The 25137-nt window shown below is 45.8% G+C and overlaps 1 protein-coding gene across 1 annotated transcript; it reads right to left on the reverse strand.

Moving 5' to 3' along the window:
* Nucleotides 1–6736: 6736 nt before the first annotated feature.
* On the reverse strand, nucleotides 6737–23297 carry VGLL1 (vestigial like family member 1). The gene is made up of 4 exons (XM_053374070.1): nucleotides 23011–23297; nucleotides 20137–20366; nucleotides 18378–18788; nucleotides 6737–7482 (listed from the first exon to the last, which is right to left on the reverse strand). Exons 2-4 carry the CDS (start codon nucleotides 20342–20344, stop codon nucleotides 7442–7444), a joined length of 660 nt encoding a protein of 219 aa, XP_053230045.1. The 5' UTR covers nucleotides 20345–20366; nucleotides 23011–23297; the 3' UTR covers nucleotides 6737–7441.
* Between the last annotated feature and the right edge of the window lie 1840 nt (nucleotides 23298–25137).

The raw sequence follows: 25137 nt of genomic DNA on the forward strand, positions 1-25137 counted from the left end.
GGACGGGAGACACAGGGAAGAGCTGAAGGAGCGCACCTTTCAAGGGTTGCCCCTCCTGCCTCGCCACGATCTTCTATTGCGAAGTAATGCTGCGCAAAGTTGTGCCCTGTCCTAGTGGTGCCAGCGCACGCACGGGGATCCCTGTGCCTTTACACTTATGAAGACACGCGAGGAGACCAGAGGCCGGCGTGAGCCCTCGTTTTGTTTATGGCACAACGCCCCCCCCCCAGCCTCACGCAACCGCCTTTAACAAAGCCCTACCCCTTGGAGGGCGAGAGGGACCGTTCTTGTGCCTGCAAAGGGGAACCAAAGACAACGACCCCCACCCTTACCCGGCAAGGCAGCGCAGAAAGCAAGCCTTGCGCGGAGAGAGCTCTGCCTCCCGCGCCCCTCTCCCCGCGCCTTTCCAATATAGCAGGAAGTCTAGACTCTAGACTATCTTTCCCTGTAAGGAAGAGCGGGAGTCCTGCGCGCTTTCGGCACGGCTGTTCCGCAGCGGATCACCAAACAAAGCGGCTTTGGCGCGGCAGGTTTTATACAGAAGCAGCGGCGGGACAATGAAGGGATGGGAACTCCCTTCCAGGAGGGAGAGGCTGCTCCACCTGCTCCGCCGTAGTTGAGTGGTCTGAACCACGCCTCCTTTTTACTTTCGCTTCGCCACCCTTCGCGAGCGGAAACAGGAAGGGTCTTCTACATCGGGTGGAGCAAATAGAGGGAAGAACCAACCCCCTCCCACACACACACATTCCACTTTTCATAATACTAGAGCTCGAGGCTGTCCAGTGACAGCAGACAATTCCAGATCGGTAAAAGGAAAAGACCTCTAGCCGCACAACGAAGACTTGGATGTAAGGATCATTATTTGCCAGGAAATACGGCGAAGGGTTTCTTTAATAAATCACGCTGTTTAATGCGTTTAGAATTACTCTGATAACTATTGTTGTGTTTGAAAACTGTTTTTGAAATGCAGATTTGACTGGAACATGCGCCCAGAATGAAGGAAGAAGGCTGGAGAAGATGCGAGAAAGGTGTTAGCACGTGCTGCCTTGGGAGAGACGTGTAGCTTTGATGTATGAAATCTAATGCTTCTAGATGCCTTACTCACTTTTTCGTTATTTCTCTATGAGACAAATATTTTACAGATCCCACAGCTGGGTCAGATACTTATTGCTGGGGGGGGTGATATTGTGAGCTTGGGTTGGGGACTAGATCCCCCATAATCTTTACATTATGTGAAATGTTAAGAGTTTGACCAAATTCATGAGGGACTGATCTACGAAGTGAAAGTACTGGGAGCCTTGGATTGCAGGGCTCACAATTACTGCAGCATCCTAATAACATCCACATCATCAGATGCCTGAAGTTGGCTCCTGATTTACAAGATAAGCAGAGATGAGAGAGAAATAGCAGAAATCCTAAATCAACAAGCTGGAAGAGGACAACAAACAAATAATGGCTCTACTTTTAGGGGTGGAATTAACTTAGAGTCTTAGACAAAGTGAAGACTACAAGCAAGTGCTGGCTAGCTTGCAAGACAAATAGTGCCCTCGTGTGGTTTAAAGCAAAAAAGGTAAAAGGTAAAGGGACCCCTGACCATTAGGTCCAGTTGTGGCCGACTCTGGGGTTGCGGCGCTCATCTCACTTTACTGGCTGAGGGAGCCAGCGTACAACTTCTGGGTCATGTGGCCAGCATGACTAAGCCGCTTCTGGCGAAACAGAGCAGCACAGGGAAACGCCGTTGACCTTCCCGCCGGAGCGGTACCTATTTATCTACTTGCACTTTGACGTGCTTTCGAACTGCTAGGTTGGCAGGAGCAGGGACCAAGCAACGGGAGCTCACCCCGTCCGTGGTTTAAAGTAGCACATGCATAAACTAATTCAGGAGAAGGAAAGGTATTGCTTTTCTCCAGCAATCACAAGTGTGTGTGGTAGGAATGTGGCAGGTCCTGCTTAGAGTTTTCCTAGTGACAACTGGCATGATGCAACCAAAATAAGATTAATTTTAATTCTGGTGTATGTGTGTGGGAGAGACAGAGAGATTTAAGCAAATACTTAACTTTCCCATTATAGGGCTGCATATGTCTCTGGGCCTCATTGAGCACAGTGGTACTTGCTTCTGGGCAGTGTTCGAAACTCCCATTGTTCTAGGCGCATTTTGCAACAAGGATTTCATTAGCGTGAGCAGTTTCTGGACACAGTACTGCCCCTAAGATTTCAGATTAAAACTGCAGAGTGGAAGGAAAGGAGGACCATTTTCCTGCCTCCCCACTTCTGGCTACTCTCTGAAGACTGGAGAAGAGACCCTCTTAAGAATATTAGGGGGGTGGGCAGGGGAAGGACTAGAGACCATGTGAAAAATGAACATAATATTTTAGCTGCAGTTTATTCATTTTCAGCTTTGTATTCTTGTTATAAAAAAGCACACCTAGACATTCCATTGTTGCACCCATAACCTAGGTTTAAGGTGCCATTTAGCTCCTAGTTCTCATATCTCAGTTTCTAACACTGCTTCTGGGTAAACATGTAAAGTGCTGAGTTTGGGCAAGATGGTGCCCTGTCTAGGCACTTGCTTTTGAGCAGGCATAGGCAAACTCCGGCCTCCAGATGTTTTGGAACTACAATTCCAATCATCCCTAGCTAACAGGACTAGTGGTCAGGGATGATGGGAATTGTAGTCTCAAACATCTGGGGGGGCTGGAGTTTGCTTATGCCTGCTTTTGAGGATCCAAAGCTAAACCAGCAAAGTTTGCCAATAAAATTATAAATTCAAAGATCATCTTATTAACCATCTGTGGGTTCTATCCTGCTACTTTTTACTCAAAGTAGATGCACTGGAAAGTAAGGACGGGGTTTACATCCATTAATTTCAATTCGTGTCCTGCCTATTTCTCTCAATTTCACAATGGGCAAAATTCTGTTTCATGTATTGTTTCAGAGACTGCAATTAGGTAGGCTCACCATTAAATGCAAGCTGAATTTAATTTCTTCCTTTATCCCTAACTCTTGAGTAAAACTTAGTTGGATCAAATCCTACATCATCAGAAAAATCAGCATCAAGTAACTATCATGCTAGTTTTCTGAGTGATGAGTAACTTTCGGGTGAGTTTTGGAGCAGGCGCTATAAACCAGACATCATGTGACCACAACTTTTTTTTATGGGCATCTGTCTTTGTTCATGTCTGGTGACTTCTTTCATTGCCTTTAAGTTGCCTCTAGTAGCTTCTTGAAAGAGGATTACTAGACACTTGTCCTTGTCTGATGTGCCTCTTCACAATCCTACTTTCCCCCAGAGAGTCAATCTAAGCCATTTGGGCCATTTGAGCATAGCCATAAAGTTCAAAGCCACCTGCCAGCCCAGTCATTGAGCCTGCAGAGGTCTGTTCAATTCCCTCAGAATGAAGAAAACTTCTGTGGCTGTGGGGAATAACAGTGGGAGCTCTTGCATCCTGTGTGCGGGCTTCAGGTTGGCTGCTATGGTGCAAACTTAGGTAAGCCAGCAGTCCGCGACCTTTGTGGGCTTAGGTGCACATTTGGACATGTAAGAAACTGTCATGGTTGCCACAGAACACCCATTTCACTGAAGAAAAGTGGGAATACTGAGACCCACCCCAAAACAAATAGGCAAAACATCTACTAAGCACACCCCAAAATAAACACAATAAAGTAGGCAACATCTCCCAGCTAACAGGGTTCTGATGGGCGACGGCTGCTGCTGCTGCTGTTGCTGGAGGCAAGAAGCTTCTGAATACTATTTGCTGGAAGTCGTGTGGAGAACGGCTTTTGCACTCAGGTCCTTCCCATTAGGGTATCTGGTTAGCCACTGAGAGAACGGGATGGTGGGTTACATAGGTTTAGATACGCAAGGCTCTTCCATTACTAGCAACCTGCAGTCCTGACACTATTACCTGCTGTTTGCACTTTGGGAGTGTGGGACAATATGCAGAGACCATTCTGCTTTCAATTTACTGACTTGAAAATCATGGTGCCAACCCAACCACAGGCAAACAAGCAGCAACAGCAAAGAGAGAGGGCGGCATATTTTCTCTGTCCTCCTTTATCCTCTAAGGAAGGTGTGAGAAACCTTTGGCTCTGTGGATGTCACTGAACTACAGCTTCCATGCAGCTTAGCAAGCAAGGCCAATAGCCAGGGATGGTGGGAGCTGTGGTTCAAAAACATCTGGAGGTCCAAAGGTCCAAAGGTGCTCTAGTGATAACTCAAGAAATTAGGACTGTGTTGAAAACACCCACAGACTTTATTCAGCCTTGGCCCTGTATATCTGAAGGAGCGTCTCCACCCCCATCCTTCAGCCCAGACACTGAGGTCCAGCTCCAAGGGCCTTCTGGCAGTTCCCTCCCTGCGAGAAGTGAGGTTACAGGGAACCAGACAGAGGGCCTTCTAAGTAGTGGCGCCTGCCCTGTGGAATGCCCTCCCACCAGATGTCAAGTAGATAAAGAACTACACGACATTCCGAAGACATTTTAAGGCACCCCTGAATCAGGGAGTGTTTAATGTTTGATATTTTACTGTATTTTTAATATTTTGTTGGGAACGGCCCCAGTGGCTGGGGCAACCTAGTCAGAGGGGTGGCATATAAATATTATGGTTGTTATTGATCCCAGAAACATAAGCTGCAAATTTGTTTCATCTTTTTACAAGTGCTCTGGATTTGTGTTAAACTGTGAGGGATTTACTGCTGCATTTTGAAATATTTCAAACTATAGTTTGTTAATCCAATTTTGAGGAACTTCTTTTTGTTCAAAGGCACCCCTGTAAGTCAGGGCTGGGGAAGCAAGTAGCTGGGCTACAGATTCCATCACCCTTGGCCATGCTGGCTGGGGCTGATGGGAGCTGAAATCCAGCAACATCTGGAGGGCCCCAGGTTGGAGGAAGCTTCCCTAAGATTACCTAACTGCCCCGCTGATGCCATGAAGAACAATCTCCCTTATTGTGGACCATGTTTTACTTGGCCAAAAAATCTCTCTGCCTAATGCATGAAGCAAGTTGGTGGGTACACATATATATTCATAAACATAATGGTGCATTTTATTTAAGCAAGTGCATGCATAATAAGCACTGTACACAATTTAAAGAAAACAAGTGCTTGCTTAGTCAATCTACAATGTAAGAGACTTGTCACAAAATGGGGGGGGGGGGAGAGCTACCAGATTTCCAATAATCCAGGCACACTTCCTGCTCGGTAGGATTGTGCATCAGATCCTAAACAGGGTCACCTGACTTTGGTTGAGACAGCCCTCGATTGCTCAGGACCCACCCAGAGTGATCTGAGGCTGTTGAAAGGCAAGGTGATGAGGCTGGGGGAGGGTGGAAGGAAGAGAAGAGGCTGGTAGCCTCTGCTGGGTCTGCTTCATCAGTAATTCCTTGCAGGGAACACACCACAGAAGCGACACCCACAACATTAAATGCTGTGTCTCTTTCTCCCATCCATTCCTGACCACATATTTAATTAGGGGTTTAAAACCCCAATTAGGCATTAGGGAAGGCCCCCCAAATCAAATCAGGGCCCAGATCCAGGTTGGGTCAGGTCAGCCCAGTATTTTCCTGCTTTGGATAGGGGTTGATCTGAAGTGCTGAATCTGACTCATCCTTTAGGCTTGGCTCTTTGGCACACTTGCTGAAGAGGCTGGCAGTAGTAGACCTTGGCACCTCAAATATCAGTGGTGCCCTGTGCGACGACACACACACACCTGCCTCTTGCCTTCCATTGAACTTCATAGTTGTGGGCCTTCTGCTGCATCCCAGAAGCTCCATGCCCAGTTTAACCAAACCGGTCACACACCTCTAGCTCTGCCCTTGAGGTTGGCTACTGCTGAGGCAGATGTAAGCAGGACAACTTGCTTCAGAGAGAAGGATGCTCATAAATCAATGCATGGATTCTCTTTGGATTTAGATGCTGCAGTTCGTCCAGACTTTAAGCAACTCAGAACTTGGTGACTGCTGGTTTACCTCAGATGGGAGCTGACAGTACAAGAAGTGCCATATTTTAATTTTGGGGAGGAACAGAAGCCAGATATATATATATCTGCAGCACCAGATGGTGGCAACTCAATACAATCTAATGTTTTGCCAAGTCTTCCAGAGTAAGAGAGAAATATACAAAGCCCAGAGGAATGAAAGCATTAGCAAGTATGACAACACCTCAGTGTCCCAGAGAACACACTATTGATTTTTTCCACCCTCAAGGGAGACCTGCAGAAATAGCATTTTCTGCTTGTGCTGGTTTTTAAAGTGGAAAAAGAAAATGATTACTCACTCTCTCTCTCCCTTCTAGTAAAGCAGAGATGGAAACAGGCAGTTGTGATTTCTGTTGCAAAAACAACTCTTGGTTCTGAAAGCGAGAAAACCCAGATTCTTGTGTAAATTAGGCAGTGTTACATCAGTGTGCAAGTTCTGCCTTTCAATAAGGGCCTGCAGATGCATTGCTTCGCATTTAACAAGAAAACTGCTGTGTTTCCCCCCTCCTTTTACTTCTTCCAGTCACATAATCTTTTTCTATTAAATTTTCCTCCTTTAGAGAAGAGTAGGAGCTGAGGGATCTATAGCAGGGTGAACTGAGAATGTTCTTCAGGAAAACAAGTAGGTAGCCGTGTTGGTGTGCTGTAGTCAAAACAAAATAAAAAAATTCCTTCCAGTAGCACCTCGGAGACCAACTAAGTTTGTTATTGGTATGAACTTTCGCACACAAAAGCTCATACCAATAACAAACTTAGTTGGTCCTTAAGGTGCTACTGGAAGGAATTTTTTTATTTTGTTTCTTCAGGAAAACAAATAATTTTCACATCCATTAACACATATCAGATATTGGAGAATCTAGACTGACACAATGATCTCTAAGGTCTGGCTTTCTTATCACACCCCATAGAGTTTTTACGCCTGCAGCCATGCACCTCCACCACAGCTGGTGCTTCTCTTCTCTTTTGACGACCAGCAAACACTCTGGAAGTTGATGGCAAGCTTCAGCTGGTGTGAAAAGTAGGATCTGGGGGTCTTCCAGATGGAAAGAGTCCCCCATGTGCCAAGCATGCTGCATTAGGGTTGTTGAAAAGGCAAGCAAAAGGGAAATTAAAAAACATGGTGTACGTGGTAGCATGTTCTTGTATATAGACCAGGTGTTGTGGGGGAGGCAACCTTTGGCTCTCCAGGTGTTGCTGAACTACAACTCCCATCAGCCCAGCAAGCCTGGACAAAGGCCACTGATGATAGGAGCTGTAGTCCAGCAACATCTGGAAAGCTGAAGATTCCCCACACCCAGCATATATATTTTCAAAGGAGCACCGGAAGGTCTGCAAACGGAGGTTGGAGGTGGGGATGACTGATGTTCTCCTCTTCATCACAGTGGCTGATTGCTGTTGTTGTTGTTTGGAAAATGTCCACACAGGAGATTCCTCTGTGCCAGAAACAATAAACAAATGTGTCCATTTTCTAAAAGTAGAGATCTCTTCTTCTATCATTTTCAAGGATACCTGGAAAATAGGGAGGATATTAGTGGGGAAATAGTTAATCTTAAAGAGGAGGATATTAGGGGCAGGAAACAAGGGAGGGCTGATGGAACCTCTGCATTTCATTTACTTATGTCTACAGTGGTACCTCGGGTTAAGAACTTAATTTGTTCTGGAGGTCCGTTCTTAACCTGAAACTGTTCTTAACCTGAAGCACCACTTTAGCTAATGGGGCCTCCCACCACAGCTACGCGATTTCTGTTTTCAGCCTGAAGCAAAGTTCTTAACCCGAGGTACTATTTCTGAGTTAGCAGAGTCTGTAACCTAAAGCGTCTGTAACCCGAGGTACCACTGTAAAGATAATTATTTGTGTCCTCTGGTTGCTCCAGTTTTTTCTCTCTGTGTAGCAACTTACAGTACAGTGTGAGAACTAAGTTCACGATTGGATTTTGTTGTGTATGTCGCATTTGCTGTTAATGTGCTTCTTGTCTGATAAAGTTTCGATGATTAAAAAAATTAATTAAGTAATAATAATTAGGCCCATGCTGTTCAATAAACTAATCACTTCAATTACATGTAGGAAAGATTTTGGCCCTCCAGATGCTGCTGAAGTACAACTCACACTAGCCAATGTTGCCGTTTCACCAGGTTCCCCACACCTGCCCCAGAGCAAAAGAGAAAACATTTAATGCTATTCTAAGATGGTTTTTGCCTGTTGCTATAAGCTCTTGGATTAAAAATAATAAATCCTTACACTTATTAACTGTGTGGAAGGCACATTGCTAGACCCTCAAAATATTTTAAATCTATTCATTTAACCCAGGCATGGGGAAACTTGGGCCTGCCAGATGAACTATAACTCCCATCACCCTTGACCATGCTGGGGCTCATGGGAGTTGTAGTTCAGGAACATCTGGAGGGCCAAACCCTAATTCTATACCCCCCCCTCTCTCACACACACCCCTATTTAATTCTCACAACAACTTTGTGAGGTAGGGTAGGCTGAGAGAAGCATGACTGACCCAAAGCCAGCCAATAAGCTTAGGGACCAGAGGATGGTGTGCCAGTTAACCATTGCATGGGCTCTCCATCACTGCCTGGGAGATGAGGGTGAGCTAGAGAAGAGGCCACAGTGGAGGCAATTTTTTCAAGGCAACTGCAGTTTCAGTTACTATAAACAGACCCTAATAAATGGCCTGTGCAACAGGCGGGTTGTTCTGAAAAATAGCTCTGTAATCAAAACGTCTCAAAAGACACCAGTTTTGAGCACTTGGCGGGCAAAGAACATCATCACCCTACCTAGCAGATCCAAGGCAACACCAATGACAAAACAGGTGCATGAAGCAACTTAGGACACCATCCATCATGGTTGTAAGAAGAGCCCCAAGACAGCTCAAGCGAGTTGTGACTAGCGCTGTCACTCTGAAAATGCAACCAAAACACATTTTTGAGTTTTACACTATATAGTCTAATAAACCCTAAACACCATAGAATAAACCAGAGTTGGAAGGGACCCCAAGGGTCACCATGTTCAACCTCCTGCAATGCAGGAATCTCAGTTAAAGCCTCCATGACAGATGGCCAGCCAACCTCTGCTTAAAAACCTCCAAGGAAGGAGAGTCCAAGACCACAGAAAGAGTCCGTTCCACTGTCAATAGCTCTTGCCATCAGAAAGTTCTTCCTAATGTTTAGTCAGAATCTCCTTTCTTGTAACTTGAAGCCATTGGTTTGAGTCCTACCCTCGAGAGCAGGAGAAAACAAACTTGCTCCCTCCTCCATGTGACAGCCCTTGAGATATTTGAAGATGGCTGTCGTATCTCTTCTCAGTCTCCTCTTTTCCAGGCTAAACATACCCAGCTCATTCAACCGTTCCTCCTCAGGTTTGGCTTCTAGACCCTTGATCGTCTTGGTCACCTCTTCTGCACATGTTCCAGCTTTTCAATCTCCTTCTTAAATTGTGGTGCCCAAAATTAGACCCATTATTCCAGATGTGGTCTGACCAAGGCAGAATAAAACGGTACTTTTACTTCCCTTGATCTGGACACTATACTTGTGTTGATGCAGTCTAGAATAGCATTAGCTGTTTTTGCTGCTGCATCACACTGTTGACTCAGGTTAGGCTTGTGGTCCACCAAGACCATGGGTAGGCAAACTAAGGCCCCAGAGCCGAATCTGGCCCAATCGCCTTCTAAATCCGGCCCACGGATGGTCCAAGAATCAGCGTGTTTTTACATGAGTAGAATGTGTGCTTTTATTTAAAATGCATCTCTGGTTTATTTTGGGGGCATAGGAATTCATTCATTCCCCCCAAAAAAAAATAGTCTGGCCCCCCACAAGGTCTGAGGGACAGTGAACCGGCCCCCTGCTGAAAAAGTTTGCTGACCCCTGACCAAGACCCCTAGATCCTTTTCACATGTACAGGTGAAACTCAAAAAATTAGAATATCATAGAAAAGTTCATTTATTTCAGTAATTTAACTTAAAAGTTAAAATTTAAAAGGTGAAACTAATATATGAAATAGACTCATGACATGCCAAGCCAGAAATGTCAAGCCTTTATTTGTTATAATGGTGATGATCATGGCATATAGCTGATGAAAACCCCAAATTAACAATCTCAGAAAATTAGAATATTGTGTAAAGGTGCAGTAGCTATTCAATCCATAGCACCTGCAATGGGTTCCTGAGCCTTTAAATGGTCTCTCAGTCTGGTTCAGTAGGAAGCACAATCATGGGGAAGGCTGCTGACCTGACACTTGTGCAGAAAGCCATCATTGAGACTCTCCATAAGGAGGGAAAGCCTCAAAAGGTAATTGCAGAAGAAGTTGGATGTTCCCAAAGTGCTGTATTGAAGCACATTAATGGAAAGTTATGCGGAAGGGGAAAGTGTGTAAGAAAAAGGTGCACAAGCAGCAGGGATGACTGCAACCTGGAGAGGATTGTCAGGAAAAGACCATTCAAACATGTTGGGGACTTTCACAAGGAGTGGACTGAGGCTGGAGTTAGTGCATCAAGAGCCACCACACACAGACGGATCCTGGAGATGGGCTTCAAATGTCGTATTCCTCTTGTCAAGCTGTTCCTGAACAAGAAACAACGTCAGAAGCGTCTTACCTGGGCTAAAACAAATCAAAACAAAAAAACTGGTCTGTTGCTCAGTGGTCCCAAGTCCTCTTTTCTGATGAGAGCAACTTTTGCATCTCATTTGGAAAACAAGGACCCAGAGTCTGGAGGAAGAATGGGGAGGCACACAATGCCAGATGCTTGAAGTCCATTGTGAAGTTTCCACAGTCTGTGTTGATTTGGGGAGCCCTGTCATCAGCTGGTGTTGGTCCACTGTGCTTCATTAAGTCCAGGGTCAACGCAACCGTCTACCAGGAGATTTTGGAGCACTTCATGCTTCCTTCCGCAGACGAGCTTTATGGGGATACTGACTTCATTTTCCAGCAGGACTTGGCACCTGCCCACACTACCAAAAGTACCAAAACCTGGTTCAGTGCCCATGGGATTACTGTGCTTGATTGGCCAGCAAACTTGCCTGACCTGAACCCCATAGAGAATCTATGGGGCATTGCCAAGAGAAAGATGAGAGACATGAGACCGAGCAATGCAGAAGAGCTGAAGGCTGCTATTGAAGCATCCTGGTCTTCCATAACACCTCAGCAGTGCCACAGGCTGATAGCATCCATGCCACGCCGCATTGAGGCAGTAATTGATGCAAAAGGGGCCCGGACCAAGTACTGAGTACATATGCATGCTTCTACTTCTCAGAGGTCCAATATTGCTCTATTTGCAATCCTTGTTTTGCTGATTTCATTTAATATTCTAATTTTCTGAGATTGTTAATTTGGGGTTTTCATCAGCTGTATGCCATAATCATCACAATTATAACAAATAAAGGCTTGACATATCTCGCTTTGCATGTCATAGAATCATAGAATCATAGAGTTGGAAGAGACCACAAGGGCCATCGAGTCCAACCCCCTGCCAAGCAGGAAACACCATCAGAGCACTCCTGACATATGGTTGTCAAGCCTCTGCTTAAAGACCTCCAAAGAAGGAGACTCCACCACACTCCTTGGCAGCAAATTCCACTATCGAACAGCTCTTACTGTCAGGAAGTTCTTCCTAATGTTTAGGTGGAATCTTTTTTCTTGTAGTTTGGAACCATTGCTCTGTGTCCACTTCTCTGGAGCAGCAGAAAACAACCTTTCTCCCTCCTCTATGTGACATCCTTTTATATATTTGAACATGGCTATCATATCACCCCTTAACCTCCTCTTCTCCAGGCTAAACATGCCCAGCTCCCTTAGCCGTTCCTCATAAGGCATCGTTTCCAGGCCTTTGACCATTTTGGTTGCCCTCCTCTGGACACGTTCCAGTTTGTCAGTGTCCTTCTTGAACTGTGGTGCCCAGAACTGGACCCAGTACTCCAGGTGAGGTCTGACCAGAGCAGAATACAGTGGCACTGTCATGAGTCTATCTCATATATTAGTTTCACCTTTTAAGCTGAATTACTGAAATAAATGAACTTTTCCATGATATTCTATTTTTTTGAGTTTCACCTGTAGTGCTATTAAGCCAGGTGTCCCCCATCCTATATTTGTGAATCTGGTTCTTCTTGTCTAAGTGTAGAATCTGACATTTGTCCCAAGAGAAATTCATTTTATTAGTTTGGGCCCAGTGCTCCAATCTGTTAAGCACATATTGAATCCTGATTTTCTATTCAAAGGCATTAGTTATTATTAGTATTATTTAGTAAATTCGTGTAACTCTCTTTATCCATAGATCTTAGGGCAGTTTACAACATAAAATTACTATATAAAAAACACAAAATACATAATAAAAATAAGAACAAAAACAAACCAATAATGCCTCCTCCCCATCACATTTAAAAGGGCATTGTATGTCAGTCTGTCAAAGGTGCCTAAAGATGTATAATGAAGGCGCCAGCTGAATTTCCCTGGGAGAGCATTCCACAATGGGGAGCTACTGCAGAAAAGCCGTGTTGCCACCCTCTGGACCGCTCAAGGAGGGCTACCTCTCCCTGTTTGGTGTAATCTGCAAATTTGATTACCATCCCTTCAATACCTTCATCCAAGTCATTTATAAAGATGGGCCCAATACAGAACCCTGCAGCCCCCACTTCTTTCTTTTTTCCAGAGTGATGAGGAACCATTAGTGAGCAACCAGCTACAAAGCCACCTAACTGTTACCTCACCCAGCCCACATTTTACCACCTTCTCCATAATAATATATTGGAGGACTTTGGCAAAAGCCTTCCTGAGATCAAGATACACTACATCCACAGCATTCCCCTGATCCACCAAGCTTCTAATTCTAATTTAAAAAATGAGATTTGTCTGGCAGGACTTGCTTTTGAAAAACCAATGCTCGGTCTTAGTAATCACAGCATCCTTTTCTAAGTGCTCACCAACTGTTAAATGATCTGCTCTAGGACCTTTCCTGGTATTGATGTTAAGCTGACCAGTTGGTAATTACTTGGATCTTCTCTTTCCCCTTGTTTGAAGATGGGGACAACGTTTCCCCACCTCCAGTCTGTAGGCACCTCACCTGTTCTCCAAGAATTCTCAAAGGTTATAGACAAAGCAGGGACGCGGGTGGCGCTGTGGGTAAATGCCTCAGCGCCTAGGGCTTGCCGATCGAAAGGTTGGCAGTTCGAATCCCCGCGGCGGGGTGCGCTCCCGTTGCTCGGTCCCAGCGCCTGCCAACCTAGCAGTTCGAAAGCACCCCCGGGTGCAAGTAGATAAATAGGGACCGCTTACTGGCGGGAAGGTAAACGGCGTTTCCGTGTGCTGCGCTGGCTCGCCAGATGCAGCTTTGTCACGCTGGCCACGTGACCCGGAAGTGTCTCCGGACAGCGCTGGCCCCCGGCCTCTTGAGTGAGATGGGCGCACAACCCCAGAGTCTGGCAAGACTGGCCCGTACGGGCAGGGGTACCTTTACCTTTACCTTTATAGACAAAGCCTTGGAGATTACATTTGCAAGCTCCTTGAGTACCCTTGGGTGCAGCTCGTCAGGCCCTGGTTATTTGAATTCATTTATTGTAACTAGGTGTTCCCTTACTACCTCTTGTCCTATCTTGGGCTGCACTTCCCTTCTTGCGTCATTTATTCTGTTAACATCAGGGTGGGCACTACTTTCATTCTGGGTGAAGACAGAGGCAACTCCCTGTAACTGTTGGCTACTCGTGTATACTCTTTCTTCACGATTTCCCCTTTCTTCCATTTCTTAGACATACCCTTCTTGAGATAATCTCTTAAATTCACCATGTTCTGATTCCAGAATAATCTTGTTCCAGGATCTGATCTCACTTTTGCAACCCCACCTGACCCAAAAAAAGACATCGCGCCAACCTTTATTCCCCAACAAATCCAAACCCTGGTTTGATCAGGAATGTATTGCTACAAAGCGTTCTTTGCTGGATAAGTACAGGAATTACAAAGCAGCGAACCTACCCTTGCTTCCTGCGGAATGGTTCGAAGCCAAACGTAAATATAAAGATCTGATTAAAAAGAAAAAGCTTCAGGCCCAAAGGGGGGAGTGGCAACGTTTATTAGAGGCCTCTCGAAGGAAAGACTCAGCCACTTTTTGGAAAATAGTCGCGAAAAGTTGGCAAGACTCCCCGATTGAAATTGATTATACTATACCAGTTGGGATTTGGGAGGCTTACTTTCTATCCTTATATACATCAAATCAACATCTGCAGGCCATGCCCCCAGCTCCGAGTGATATTGGCGCCGAATGGCCCCCAGTAGCAACTGAAGAGATCTATAGGCTCATCCAATCCCTTAAACCTGGAAAAGCACCCGGCGTAGACAATATTACACCGGAACTCCTCAAGGCTAATGTTGAATGGTGGGCCCCTGTGCTAGCTGCCCTATTTACCAGCATAGATCAATCGGCCACTTTCCCTGAGGACTGGGGACTAGCAATCATCATCCCTTTATTCAAGAAAGGGAGCCGATCAGATCCGGCTAATTACAGGCCAATCAGCCTCCTAAGTATCATTAGCAAATTGTACGCTGCCCACCTATGCGACAAATTAGTGAACTGGTTGGAACAAGACCACATTCTTTCAGAAGCGCAGGCTGGTTTTAGGGCAAATCGGTCAACTTTAGACCAGGGCCTTGTTCTCCAACATCTTGTGGAGAAATATACATCAAGAAAAGGAGGTTCCCTATACGTGGCCTTTATAGATTTCAAATCTGCTTTTGATTTAATACCGAGGGACAGGCTTTGGGGAAAGCTAAGCGCCGCAAATATAAACAAACGCCTACTGTATCTCATCCACAGTCTATATGAAAATACACGGATCCGGGTAAGGTGTGACCGACAGGGCCACCTATCCAAAGAAATCCAAATCCACCAGGGGGTCAGGCAAGGGTGTGTCCTTGCGCCTACTCTATTTAACTTCTATATCAACTCGCTAGTAGGAAATACGGAGAAAGAAAATGCCCATCCCCCCAAATTGGCTGGTACGCCCCTCCCGGTCCTTTTATATGCGGATGACACAGTCTTAATGTCTTTTTCTTGTGTTGGATTAAGAAAACTTTTGAGATCTCTTACCAAATATTGCAGCATCGAACAACTAACAATTAACTACAACAAATCCAAAGTCATGGTGTTCTCTAAAAAAAGGAGGAGGCATAAATGGAGAATAGACAATCGCTCAATAGAACAGGTAGCAACCTTTAAATACCTGGGTGTAACCTTCCAGGAAAGGGGCTCCTGGCGCTTTCAGATTAATAATACTATTGCAAATGCAGAAAGATCTACCAAAGCGTTAATAAGATTCTTCTATGGGAAAGGGGGCCAACACATACCGGCAGCCTCCCAGGTCTTTGCTGCCAAAATACTATCACAATTGTTATATGGATCCCAGATCTGCAGCTTTAAAAACCTTACTCTCTTAGAGGCATTCCAAACTAAGTTTTTCCGCTGCCTGCTGGGGATCCCCTCTTGCGTATCCAACATAGCGGTCCGTTTGGAGGTTGGGCAAATTCCTATCAGTACTCGGATATGGATATTGAAGATCCATTATTGGCTAAAGCTTATTTTCTTCCCGATTGGGCTGGCACCTTTAACCTTACTAGATACCTACCAATCCAAATGGAAAGCTACACTGCTGGAAAAGCTTAAAGGCTTGGGGATCCCACAGCAGACCCTGATAGCAACAGGCTTCGAGAAAGCTAGGACTACAATTCGCCAGCGTATCTGGGACGTAGAATTACAATGCCACATGAGCGAAATGATTAAACATCCAGCAATAAGGGACCATGGGAGAGGTTTCTCTCCAGCTAACTATCTGTCAGGTCTTCAGGTACCCAAATACAGACGGTCTTTTACCCTCGCCAGATTCAACGTTCTCCCTTCTGCCTTACTTCAGGGCAGATTTGAGGGTAAACCATACACAGCACGGGTCTGCCCTTGTGGCTCGTTGGAAGTTGAAACTGCTTCATATGTACTATTACGTTGTCATTTTTATGAGGATATACGTTTGACTTTTATTACACCTGTTTTGCAAAAGTCCAGGAAAGAATCGGAACACCATAGTTTAAAACTACTGCTAGAGGATAAGAATCCCAAGACTACATTAAATGTAGCTAAATTCTGTGCGTCTGCAATCAATCGCAGGAAGCAAGTGGTATTCCATAGTGACTAAACCCCTAAATGTTAATTACAGGGGGCACACTAATAATTAATTTTAATTTTTATATTTAAATCCTTGTTATATTCATATGGTCTTTTGTATTTCTGATATATATTTTTTATGATCTGTGATATTGTGTGTGCTGACGCTGGTCTGTGACCGTATTAATAAATTCATTCATTCATACCCTTCTTAAATCTCAGCTCACCTGTAAGCTCCTTATGCAGCCACACTGCTTTCTTTAGATGCCTCCCACTTTTCTTTTTTGTAGGAATTGTCTGCTTTTGTGCCTTCAATATTTCATCTTTAAGAAACTCCCATCCATTTTGGAGTCCCTTTTCTTTGAGTATTTCTGACCATGGAATCTCACCCAGTATTTCCTGAAGCTTTTCAAAATCAACCTTCTTAAAATCCAGAGTGCATACCCAAGTACACTCAGCTTTCCCTTGCCTCTGTGAAACCCAAGAGGACATAATCATTTCCTCCAAAGTTTCTGAGGACTTCCACTTTGTCCATCAGCTCCTTCCTGTTGGTGAAGACCAGGTAGATAGATGATCCCCTTGTTGCTTCTTCCACCTTCTGGGAAATGAAATGGTCAGCGAGGCAATTGAGGAATTTGTTGGACCTTACATTCTTGGCAGAGTTTGAGTTCTACAGATATTGGGGTAGTTGAAGTCTCCCTTGACTACTATATCTCTCCTTTTTGAATGCTTAGTAATCTGCTCTAGGGAGGCTCAAATATGTCTTGCTTGTTTCCCATACTCTGTGCTTTAGTATAGAGACATCTGAAACCATGAGTCATTCCCTCTGGCTGCTTCCTTATTGTAGTTTCCTAGCCTTTACCAAGTTTCTGCAGTACCACCTCAGCTTCCTGTGCATCAGTGAATGTATTATCACTAGTACCAGGTGTTCCCCTGTTGTCTGGAATGTTATCTCGCCCTCAGAATTTAATTTAAAGCTCTTCTGATCAGGTTTGTGAGACTCTCAGCAAAGACATTCTTGCCAACCACTGTGAGGTGCACCCCATCTCTTGCCAGAAGTCCTTCCTCAAGGAAGCAGAGACCATGGTCCAAGAAGCCAAACTCTTCCTGATGACACCACTTGTGTAGCCAGTGGTTTACTTCCAGTATTTTCCTCTCTCTTCCTGGGCCATGACCTTCAACAGGAAGCAGTGATGAAAAAAACACCTGTGGCCCAAGGCCCTTCTGCTTCCCACCCAGAGTCCCGTAGCCCCTTGCTATGGAAGGCTGTCTCTGGTAGTATCATTTGTACGTACATGAATCAAAAGGAAGGGGTTGTGGTCAATGAGCTTTATAAGGCTTGGCAACTTCTCTGTCACATCATGAACCTTCCAGGACATCCTGTTACCACCACACAGCCTCTGTTCCCCTCAGCAGGGAGTCCCTCCTGCCACCACACCTCTCTTCCTCTTCTGGGGAGTTGTTTTGGAGGAATTGGTACACTGCATCTTCCACAGCCACCTCTGTGTTTTCTGAAGTCTACAACTGCTGTCCTTGCTCCTCTGGCCCAGAATCAGTGTCTGAGATAAGGGCATGGAATCAATTTTGCAACTCCAGTGACGCAGCATGGCTACTGGCACTCCTGGTTCTGTGTGTCACATTCCTCCAGGTGTTTGTCTCCTGCAATGGGCAATCTTCCTCCTCCCTAGGAGCACCCAGTCTTCGTTGCTGTTCCAAGACTGTCCACTTTGCTCTGTCAAGAATTTCCTCATCTATACCAACAGCTCAAAGTGTGAATAAGCGGGCCTCAATTTGATGCACCCTCTCTGCCAGTCACCTGGGGCAGGCGTAGTTTTGCACATTCTCAGGCAGGAAGTGAAACATGGCACAGGTATTGCAGGTCACTGCAGCAGCTCCCTCGCCATCCATGTCTCTTGGTCCTATGTACACTGTGAGGTGGCACTCCAGGCCTCCCCCTCAAACTCCCCCACTAGATGCCCTCACAAATGCTCCTGTTTACATGTTTTATCATAATATCATACAATCATAATACCCAACCTTATTATCATACAATCATATCATTCAATGGTGATATCATACGATCATATTGCACAATCACAATATTGCACAATCATTCAACCAGTATTTGTTTCTATTTCATTCAACAGCAGCAATGAGCTGTTGTAACATATCCTTCCAGCATTTTTCATTTAAGTGCTTCTTCTCTCCTGGTCCCTTTCTATTTATAAAAGCCATAACAATCAAAGTAAGCCGATATTTACTTACCTCCCCCAGAAGTTAAACTCTGGCTCATATTTTGTAACCTAGCAGAGCTGGTAGGACAAGCAGATCCAGAATTGAGAGGCTCCTGGACCGACGAAGGACACCTTTCCTGTTGCAGGAGACCCAGCAGGGACCCGTATTTCCCATCTGACACAGACCCCTGCGTCATATGCACGTCGGGCATAGAGGGAGGGTACACTGAAGCTGCAGTCAAATTTGGGTTGCCCCCTGAAGGCAACTGCCATAGCTCTGTAGCTGGTGGTGTGATGCCCTGGAGAAGAGGAGGAGGATAGGGGCTTGTCGCTGCAGCAGCTGCATTATCATCCGAGCTAGATAGGTTTAAAGGAGGCGGTGCATGGTACGGCTTAGCCCATTGCGGCGAGAAGTTCCACTGCTGGGAAGATGTGTGGCTTTCTGTTTATTAAAAGGAGGAAGGATGTAATCAATGCATTTTTATTGCATTTTGAAATTGTTTTATAATAAATACAACCGCCAAAAACGCAGAGAGACCACATGTCACCCAAACATAAAGATAAAGGTAAAGGGACCCCTGACCATTTGGTCCAGTCGTGGCCAACTCTGGGGTTGCGGCGCTCATCTCGCTTTATTGGCTGAGGGAGCTGGTGTACAGCTTCCGGGTCATGTGGCCAGCATGACGAAGCTGCTTCTGGTGAACCAGAGCAGCACACGGAAACGCCGTTTACCTTCCTGCCAGAGCGGTACCTATTGATCTACTTGCACTTTGACGTGCTTTCGAACTGCTAGGTTGGCAGGAGCAGGGACCGAGCAATGGGAGTTCACCCTGTCGTGGGGATTTGAACCACCGACCTTCTGATCGGCAAGTCCTAGGCTCCCACAGAGCCACCCGCGTCCCAAACATAAGGATACTCATGACTAAAGGATGTGCTAGGAAAGCATCACTCAGTGGGCACAACCATGAAATCTTTTTCCTTCTTACCCTGTGAAAAGGCTTCCAGGAAGCCCAGCTATTGAAAGACAGAATCATGCCCTCCAGTAATGTATACCAAGAACCACTGGAGTCTGGCCACCAAAAACCTACTTCTGTTTTAGCACCTGTATTGCTTAAGTCCTCAAAGTATCTTTGCAAGAGTGGAAGGTAAGGAGAAAGCTAAAACAAATCTCTCCATCTCCAGTGACCCCACACACCCTGGGCCACCCAACCAAGTCCAGTTGTTACCAATCATTCCTGAGTTTGTATCTGTCATGGATTTGAATTGGTCTTTTGTATGTGCCGTGGCTGTTTTAGGCTGTTTCATGTATTTGTATCTGGGTTATAATATTGCCAATCACTTCATGGTGCTTCATGCAAATTGATTCATAAATGAAATGGAGGAGAAAGAGGACAGCTGTTCCCCCTCCCCCATCACAAAAAGAGGCAGGAAAACACACAGGAAAATGTAGGGTAGCACTTCTTTGATGCCACAGTGTATAACTTCCCTACTAAGCAGTCAGAATGACTGCTCAGTAAGCAGGTTGTCTGGAAACTATCATGGAGGCTGTGAGCACACTGCACATTCAAAGCACGTTCAAAGCACATTCTCTCCATCAAAGAATTCTGGGCACTGTAGTATGTTAAAGTTTGATGGAAATTGTGTCTCTGCAATGGCTAAACTACAGTGCCCAGAATTCTTTGAGGGAGAGAACCACAGTGCAGCTGTGGCTGTACAAGTTTCTTGTCCACAGTAAGTCAACATTATTACATAAGTAACCAGTAGCCAGAAAATGTGGAGGAGAAGCTCACCATGTTTTACAATTCCATCCTCACCACTGTTCTTTCTGCTCAAATCCTGTGGAGTTTTGGATGCGCTCAGTGCTCTAGAGAAGTGCTCATCCACCACACTGTTAATGTCTCCTTGGAAGTAGGTAAACACCACACACTGGGCTCCCCACTCTGTTTTCACAGGCTGCTTGCATTTGCTCAGCTTTGTGGAGTCCTTCCTCTCTTCCATTTCTAGGGACTTTTGTCTGTGCCTAAAAACAAAGAGAAACAAAGTGATAGAAGAGTGGGTTCTGGCTCAAAAAATATGCTTCATTAAACTATTTTAAAGTTGCAAATTAAAAACAAAATAAACAAAACAGATGCAAAGGGTGGGTAATAAACAGGTTGAAAAAGACTCAATAATTATACATACTGGTAATCTCAATAATTTATTTCTGCTTTATATTTTCTTTACAGGAGTTTTGAGGTGAAGAGTAGTTTAGAGTATATCAAGGGCAGGGAACAAGCTCACAGTGATTTTTACCCTTGTATACAGTAGTCAATAAAGGCTTTCCATATTTTCTCAGATGGGTCTTAATCTTGTTTTCCTTAGTTTTTGTGTTACCCTAAAACCAAACTTTACTGTATCATTGGTCACCGTTTATGTTCTAAGCTATCACTGCCTGTGCAGTCAAGAGCAGATTACTCAACAGAGCGGGGCAGGGGGTTGTTTGCTTGAAATTGGCTATGATGATGAAGGAGAAAGAATTGCCTTTCTTGTTAAAGGAGATGGATACAATATAGGGTTGCTGGACCCCAGGGCAGAGCTGATGTCTCCAGGTTCACCTGCCCCCCTCCCCTCCCCCATGGCAGGTGGAGGGCTTGACTCTCCAGGTAGGTTAAAGGTAAAGGTACCCCTGCCCGTACGGGCCAGTCGTGTCCGACTCTAGGGTTGTGCGCTCATCTCACTCAAGAGGCCGGGGGCCAGCGCTGTCCGGAGACACTTCCGGGTCACGTGGCCAGCGTGACAAAGCTGCATCTGGCGAGCCAGCACAGCACACGGAAACGGTGTTTACCTTCCCGTCAGTAAGCGGTCCCTATTTATCTACTTGCACCCGGGGGTGCTTTCGAACTGCTAGGTTGGCAGGCGCTGGGACCGAGCAACGGGAGCGCACCCCGCCGCGGGGATTCGAACCGCCGACCTTTCGATCGGCAAGTCCTAGGCACTGAGGCTTTTACCCACAGCGCCACCCGCGTCCCAGCGCCACCCGCGTCCAGGTAGGTTAGAGTGCTTTTAAATTTTATTATTATTAATAATATTTACTAATTATTATTGTGCATGCAGTCAGGAGTGCCAGCTTGGCCCTGCGGCCGTGAGTGCCCGGGACCGCGGGTGCCATGCAGTGTGCATGGCCCTGGCACTGAAATATGTTGGTGCCCAGCCCCTTCATGGGGAATTTTGTGGGTGCTCGGGCACCCAGGGCCCCAGGGAGTTGGCACCTATGCATGTAGGCTTGAAATTATAGTTAGCTTCAGCCCACCAGAACTTCGTTAAACTTTGTATTTGTTTTATTTGAACGACATGCTCTCAGTACGTGACTCATATGTGCCATTTGGAACGTGGGTGGCGCTGTGGGTAAAACCTCAGTGCCTAGGACTTGCCGATCATATGGTCAGCGGTTCGAATCCCCGCGGTGGGGTGAGCTCCCGTCTTTCGGTCCCAGCTCCTGCCCACCTAGCAGTTCGAAAGCACCCCTAAGTGCAAGTAGATAAATAGGGACGGCTTTATAGCGGGTGTTTCCGTGTGCTGCGCTGGTGCTGGCTCGCCAGCTGCAGCTTCGTCACGCTGGCCACGTGACCCGGAAGTGTCTTCAGACGGCGCCAGCTCATGGCCTCTTGAGCGAGATGAGCGCGCAACCCTAGAGTCGGACACGACTGGCCCGTACGGGCAGGGGTACCTTAACCTTTATGTGCCATTCAGTATGGAGGGTTGCAAACTGCAAAGGATATGATTTAAAGGACCGTCATGTTAAATTTATCTAGTCTACCACCGTTGCAAAGCAGATGCCTCCTGGCAGTCCATGAAAAGCACACAAACAACACCAGCTTTCCTCTGCTCAGACTCACCAGCAACAGGTATTCAGGGGGCATATTGCCCCTTCCAGTGTTCAAGCTGTGATAGGCTGATAGCCCAAATAAGAACATATGAAGAGCCTGTTGGAATGGGCTAATGACCCATCTAGTCTAGCATCCTGCTCTCATGGAGATGCCCGTGAGAAGCCTGCATGCAGGACCTGAGTGAAACAGCCTGCTTGTAATTCCTGGCCACTGGTATTCAGAAGCATAAAATCTCCAACAGTGAAGGTGGAGCATAGCCTTCTCCTCCACGACTTAGTCTAATCCTCTCTTAAAGCCATCCAAGTTGGTGGCCCTCCCTGCCTCCCGTGGGAGTGACTTCTGTAGTTTAACTCCACACAGCCTGAAGAAGCACTTTTTTTTGTCCTTCCTGAATCACCACATCAGCTTTGTTGGATGTCCACGAGTTCTGGTGTCATGAGAGAGGGAGGAATGGCAGCACCAGCGCACAAGGAGGTCTCTTCAGCAGGTCTCTGGGGGAAACCACCACGTTTGCAAAAAGGGTGTGTGTGTGGAAAACTCACCTCCTTACCCCCCCCCCATGGAAAACCAGGGCATAAAGGTTTTTGAACAGAACTGCTGGAACCCTGAACAGATTAACATTGCAACGTTTTGTCATTGCAAGTCCCATTTGGATATTGACAGGCCTCACGTCCTCCCATGATGTTACTTGAGCCCTTTAAATGCATTGGGATTGTCCCCATCCTCTCCTCTTACAAAACAAGACATATTTGGAGCTAAGGGAAGGCATTTCTTCTTCAGCTACCCAGGTTTGCTTACCCCAATGTACTGCTTTCTTATCAGCCACCCGGCAGAGTTCCTGTCCCTCCATACAGCTCATACTGCAGCGCTCCAGGTTTCCATCTCCACGCTGATGCTGGAATTCGGCAGCAATCCCAGGGTGAAGAGAGACCTGCGTCAGATCACACTACTTGTTCTCTGTCCTTCCAGCAATGACTGAACTAGGCGTATCCTTCAGGCTTGCTAGCAGGAATGTGCAAAATGCACCCTGACAAGTCAACCAGGTTTGGAGGTTTCAGGAATGAGGAAAATAAAAAGGGTTGTTTGGTTTGGGTTTCTACAAGGCAGCTTTTGGCAACGAGGCACACAGGCAACCTGAGGGACTGATGCATACATTAGAAGGCTAGACTCTGGTATCGTCCAGTGTGCCTGGCCAGGGTAAAAAATGCAGCTCTCTCCCACCCCTTACTGTTCAGACACTGAGTCGCAAACGCAACCCCTTGTTTCAGCCTCTCGGCTCCCTCCCACTCTCCCTGCACATCGACTGCCTCCCTGAACTTGTGCATGGTGCAACCTTTAAATCCGTCCCTTCCCACTTCACCTCATTCCCAGCTGTAACCAAATTTCAGGCAATGGGTGGGAAACCTTTTCTAGCTGACATTCCCTTCAAGGCAAGGGACTGAGAGGGGGGGGTGCTTGCCTTGTGGGGGGTGGGGGCAGCGGCATAAGTGAAAATGGGCCTTCCAACCAATGTTGATTTCTACCTTTGTGCAGAGAACTGCTTTCAATATCTTCTATCTATCCAGGCCAGCAAGCATTATTAGATCTCAACAACATGTTCCAACCAGCCACAAATGCTCAAGGGAGTTTGCAAAGGAGGGCCGGTGTGAAGTATGGCCTTGCAAGAGCCTTGGGAGCCAGATGAAAAGAGCTGGAGGCCAGCATTTGTCTCCCACTCCAAGGCCAGAGGTGCTCCACCTCTCCCAACTGTCTAATTAGAGCTTATCAATGCTGCCTGTGTCAGGGGAGGGTAGACTTCAGGTTTGTTTGGATCAACTTTATTTTTCACTACAAGAACATCCACCCAAAGTTCAAGAGACATGAAGTTAGAATTAAAGGGCAGGTTGCTTCTGGGCACATTCTGAAGCCTGGCCGTTCGTTTTCAGCACCAGAACTGAGCTGAGCTCACACGAAAATGCATTCCTGATTATCATTTTTCATTTTTACAGCCTAATTAGGTAAGTCACGTTGTTGCTAATTTTGTTAAGACAAGTGAGAGTCGGAAACCCTTGCCATCTACTGCAGGATCTCTGCTCTGAGAGCTTCCCATAGATCCTGCTCTACTTTCCAGGCACCTCTGGCCTACAGTATGTAACCCTTATGTAAGCCTTAACCTGCCACCACTGCCCAGTGGCTTAACAATGGGCAGGCTGCTTCAACCAGAGCTTTTGCCAAGGGCTTTAATCCATACTTAATCCTGTTCCCTTGTCTTAATGCAGGATTAAACCCTAAAGTTATGCCATCTGATTTGCAAGTTGGGTGTGATTTGAGGGAAATGACTTCATGGGCCAAATTGGACCATTGGTAGGGTAAGATTGGCCTGTAGGACAAAAGTTCCCCTCTCCTGCTGTAAGGCATTATGTATACCTAGAGCATGATATCAGTAAATAATACCACCACCTTCTTGGGCGTGTAGAGATAGTCCCTTTCACGCTGCTCTAGGTGGAGTGAGCAGACTGGGTATCTGGGCAGGTTGGATGATCCTGCCCAGAAGCCCCTCTGCTAGGGTTGTACACCTGGTTCTGGCGCTGACCACCCGCAGAGAAGGCCACGGTTAGCCACAGGAGATTTTAGGTTGGAAATACTGCATCAGAATTGCAACGATTTTATTCTGCCCATCGACCAAACCTGAAACAATGAACATTGTAAGGTAAATTTGTGCTATACCGAAAACACACAAACTTGACTCACAAAACTTGTATTCTCATAACAGAGTAGCCATTTCAATTCCAGAAATATTTTATTTAAAATTAACTATCACACTAGTCAGTTAATAAAGTCTAGTACAGCTAAACTTACACAAAAAAATATTTCAATCTGAATGACCTTTCCTTTAAAAAAATTATTTTCAGTTTTTCATCATTAACATCATTCAAACTTAAATTT

The sequence above is a fragment of the Podarcis raffonei genome, chromosome Z, assembly GCF_027172205.1.
Source record: "Podarcis raffonei isolate rPodRaf1 chromosome Z, rPodRaf1.pri, whole genome shotgun sequence".
Lineage (NCBI taxonomy): Eukaryota > Metazoa > Chordata > Lepidosauria > Squamata > Lacertidae > Podarcis > Podarcis raffonei.

Coding starts and splice junctions, on each gene's coding strand:
- VGLL1 (XM_053374070.1), bottom strand. CDS start 20,344: ATGGAAGAGAGGAAGGACTCCACAAAGCTGAGCAAATGCAAGCAGCCT. Junction 18,789..20,136: donor GGATGGAATTGTAAAACATG/GTGAGCTTCTCC, acceptor TTTAATAAACAG/AAAGCCACACATCTTCCCAG. Junction 7,483..18,377: donor GAGTTTAACTTCTGGGGGAG/GTAAGTAAATAT, acceptor CCTATTTTCCAG/GTATCCTTGAAAATGATAGA.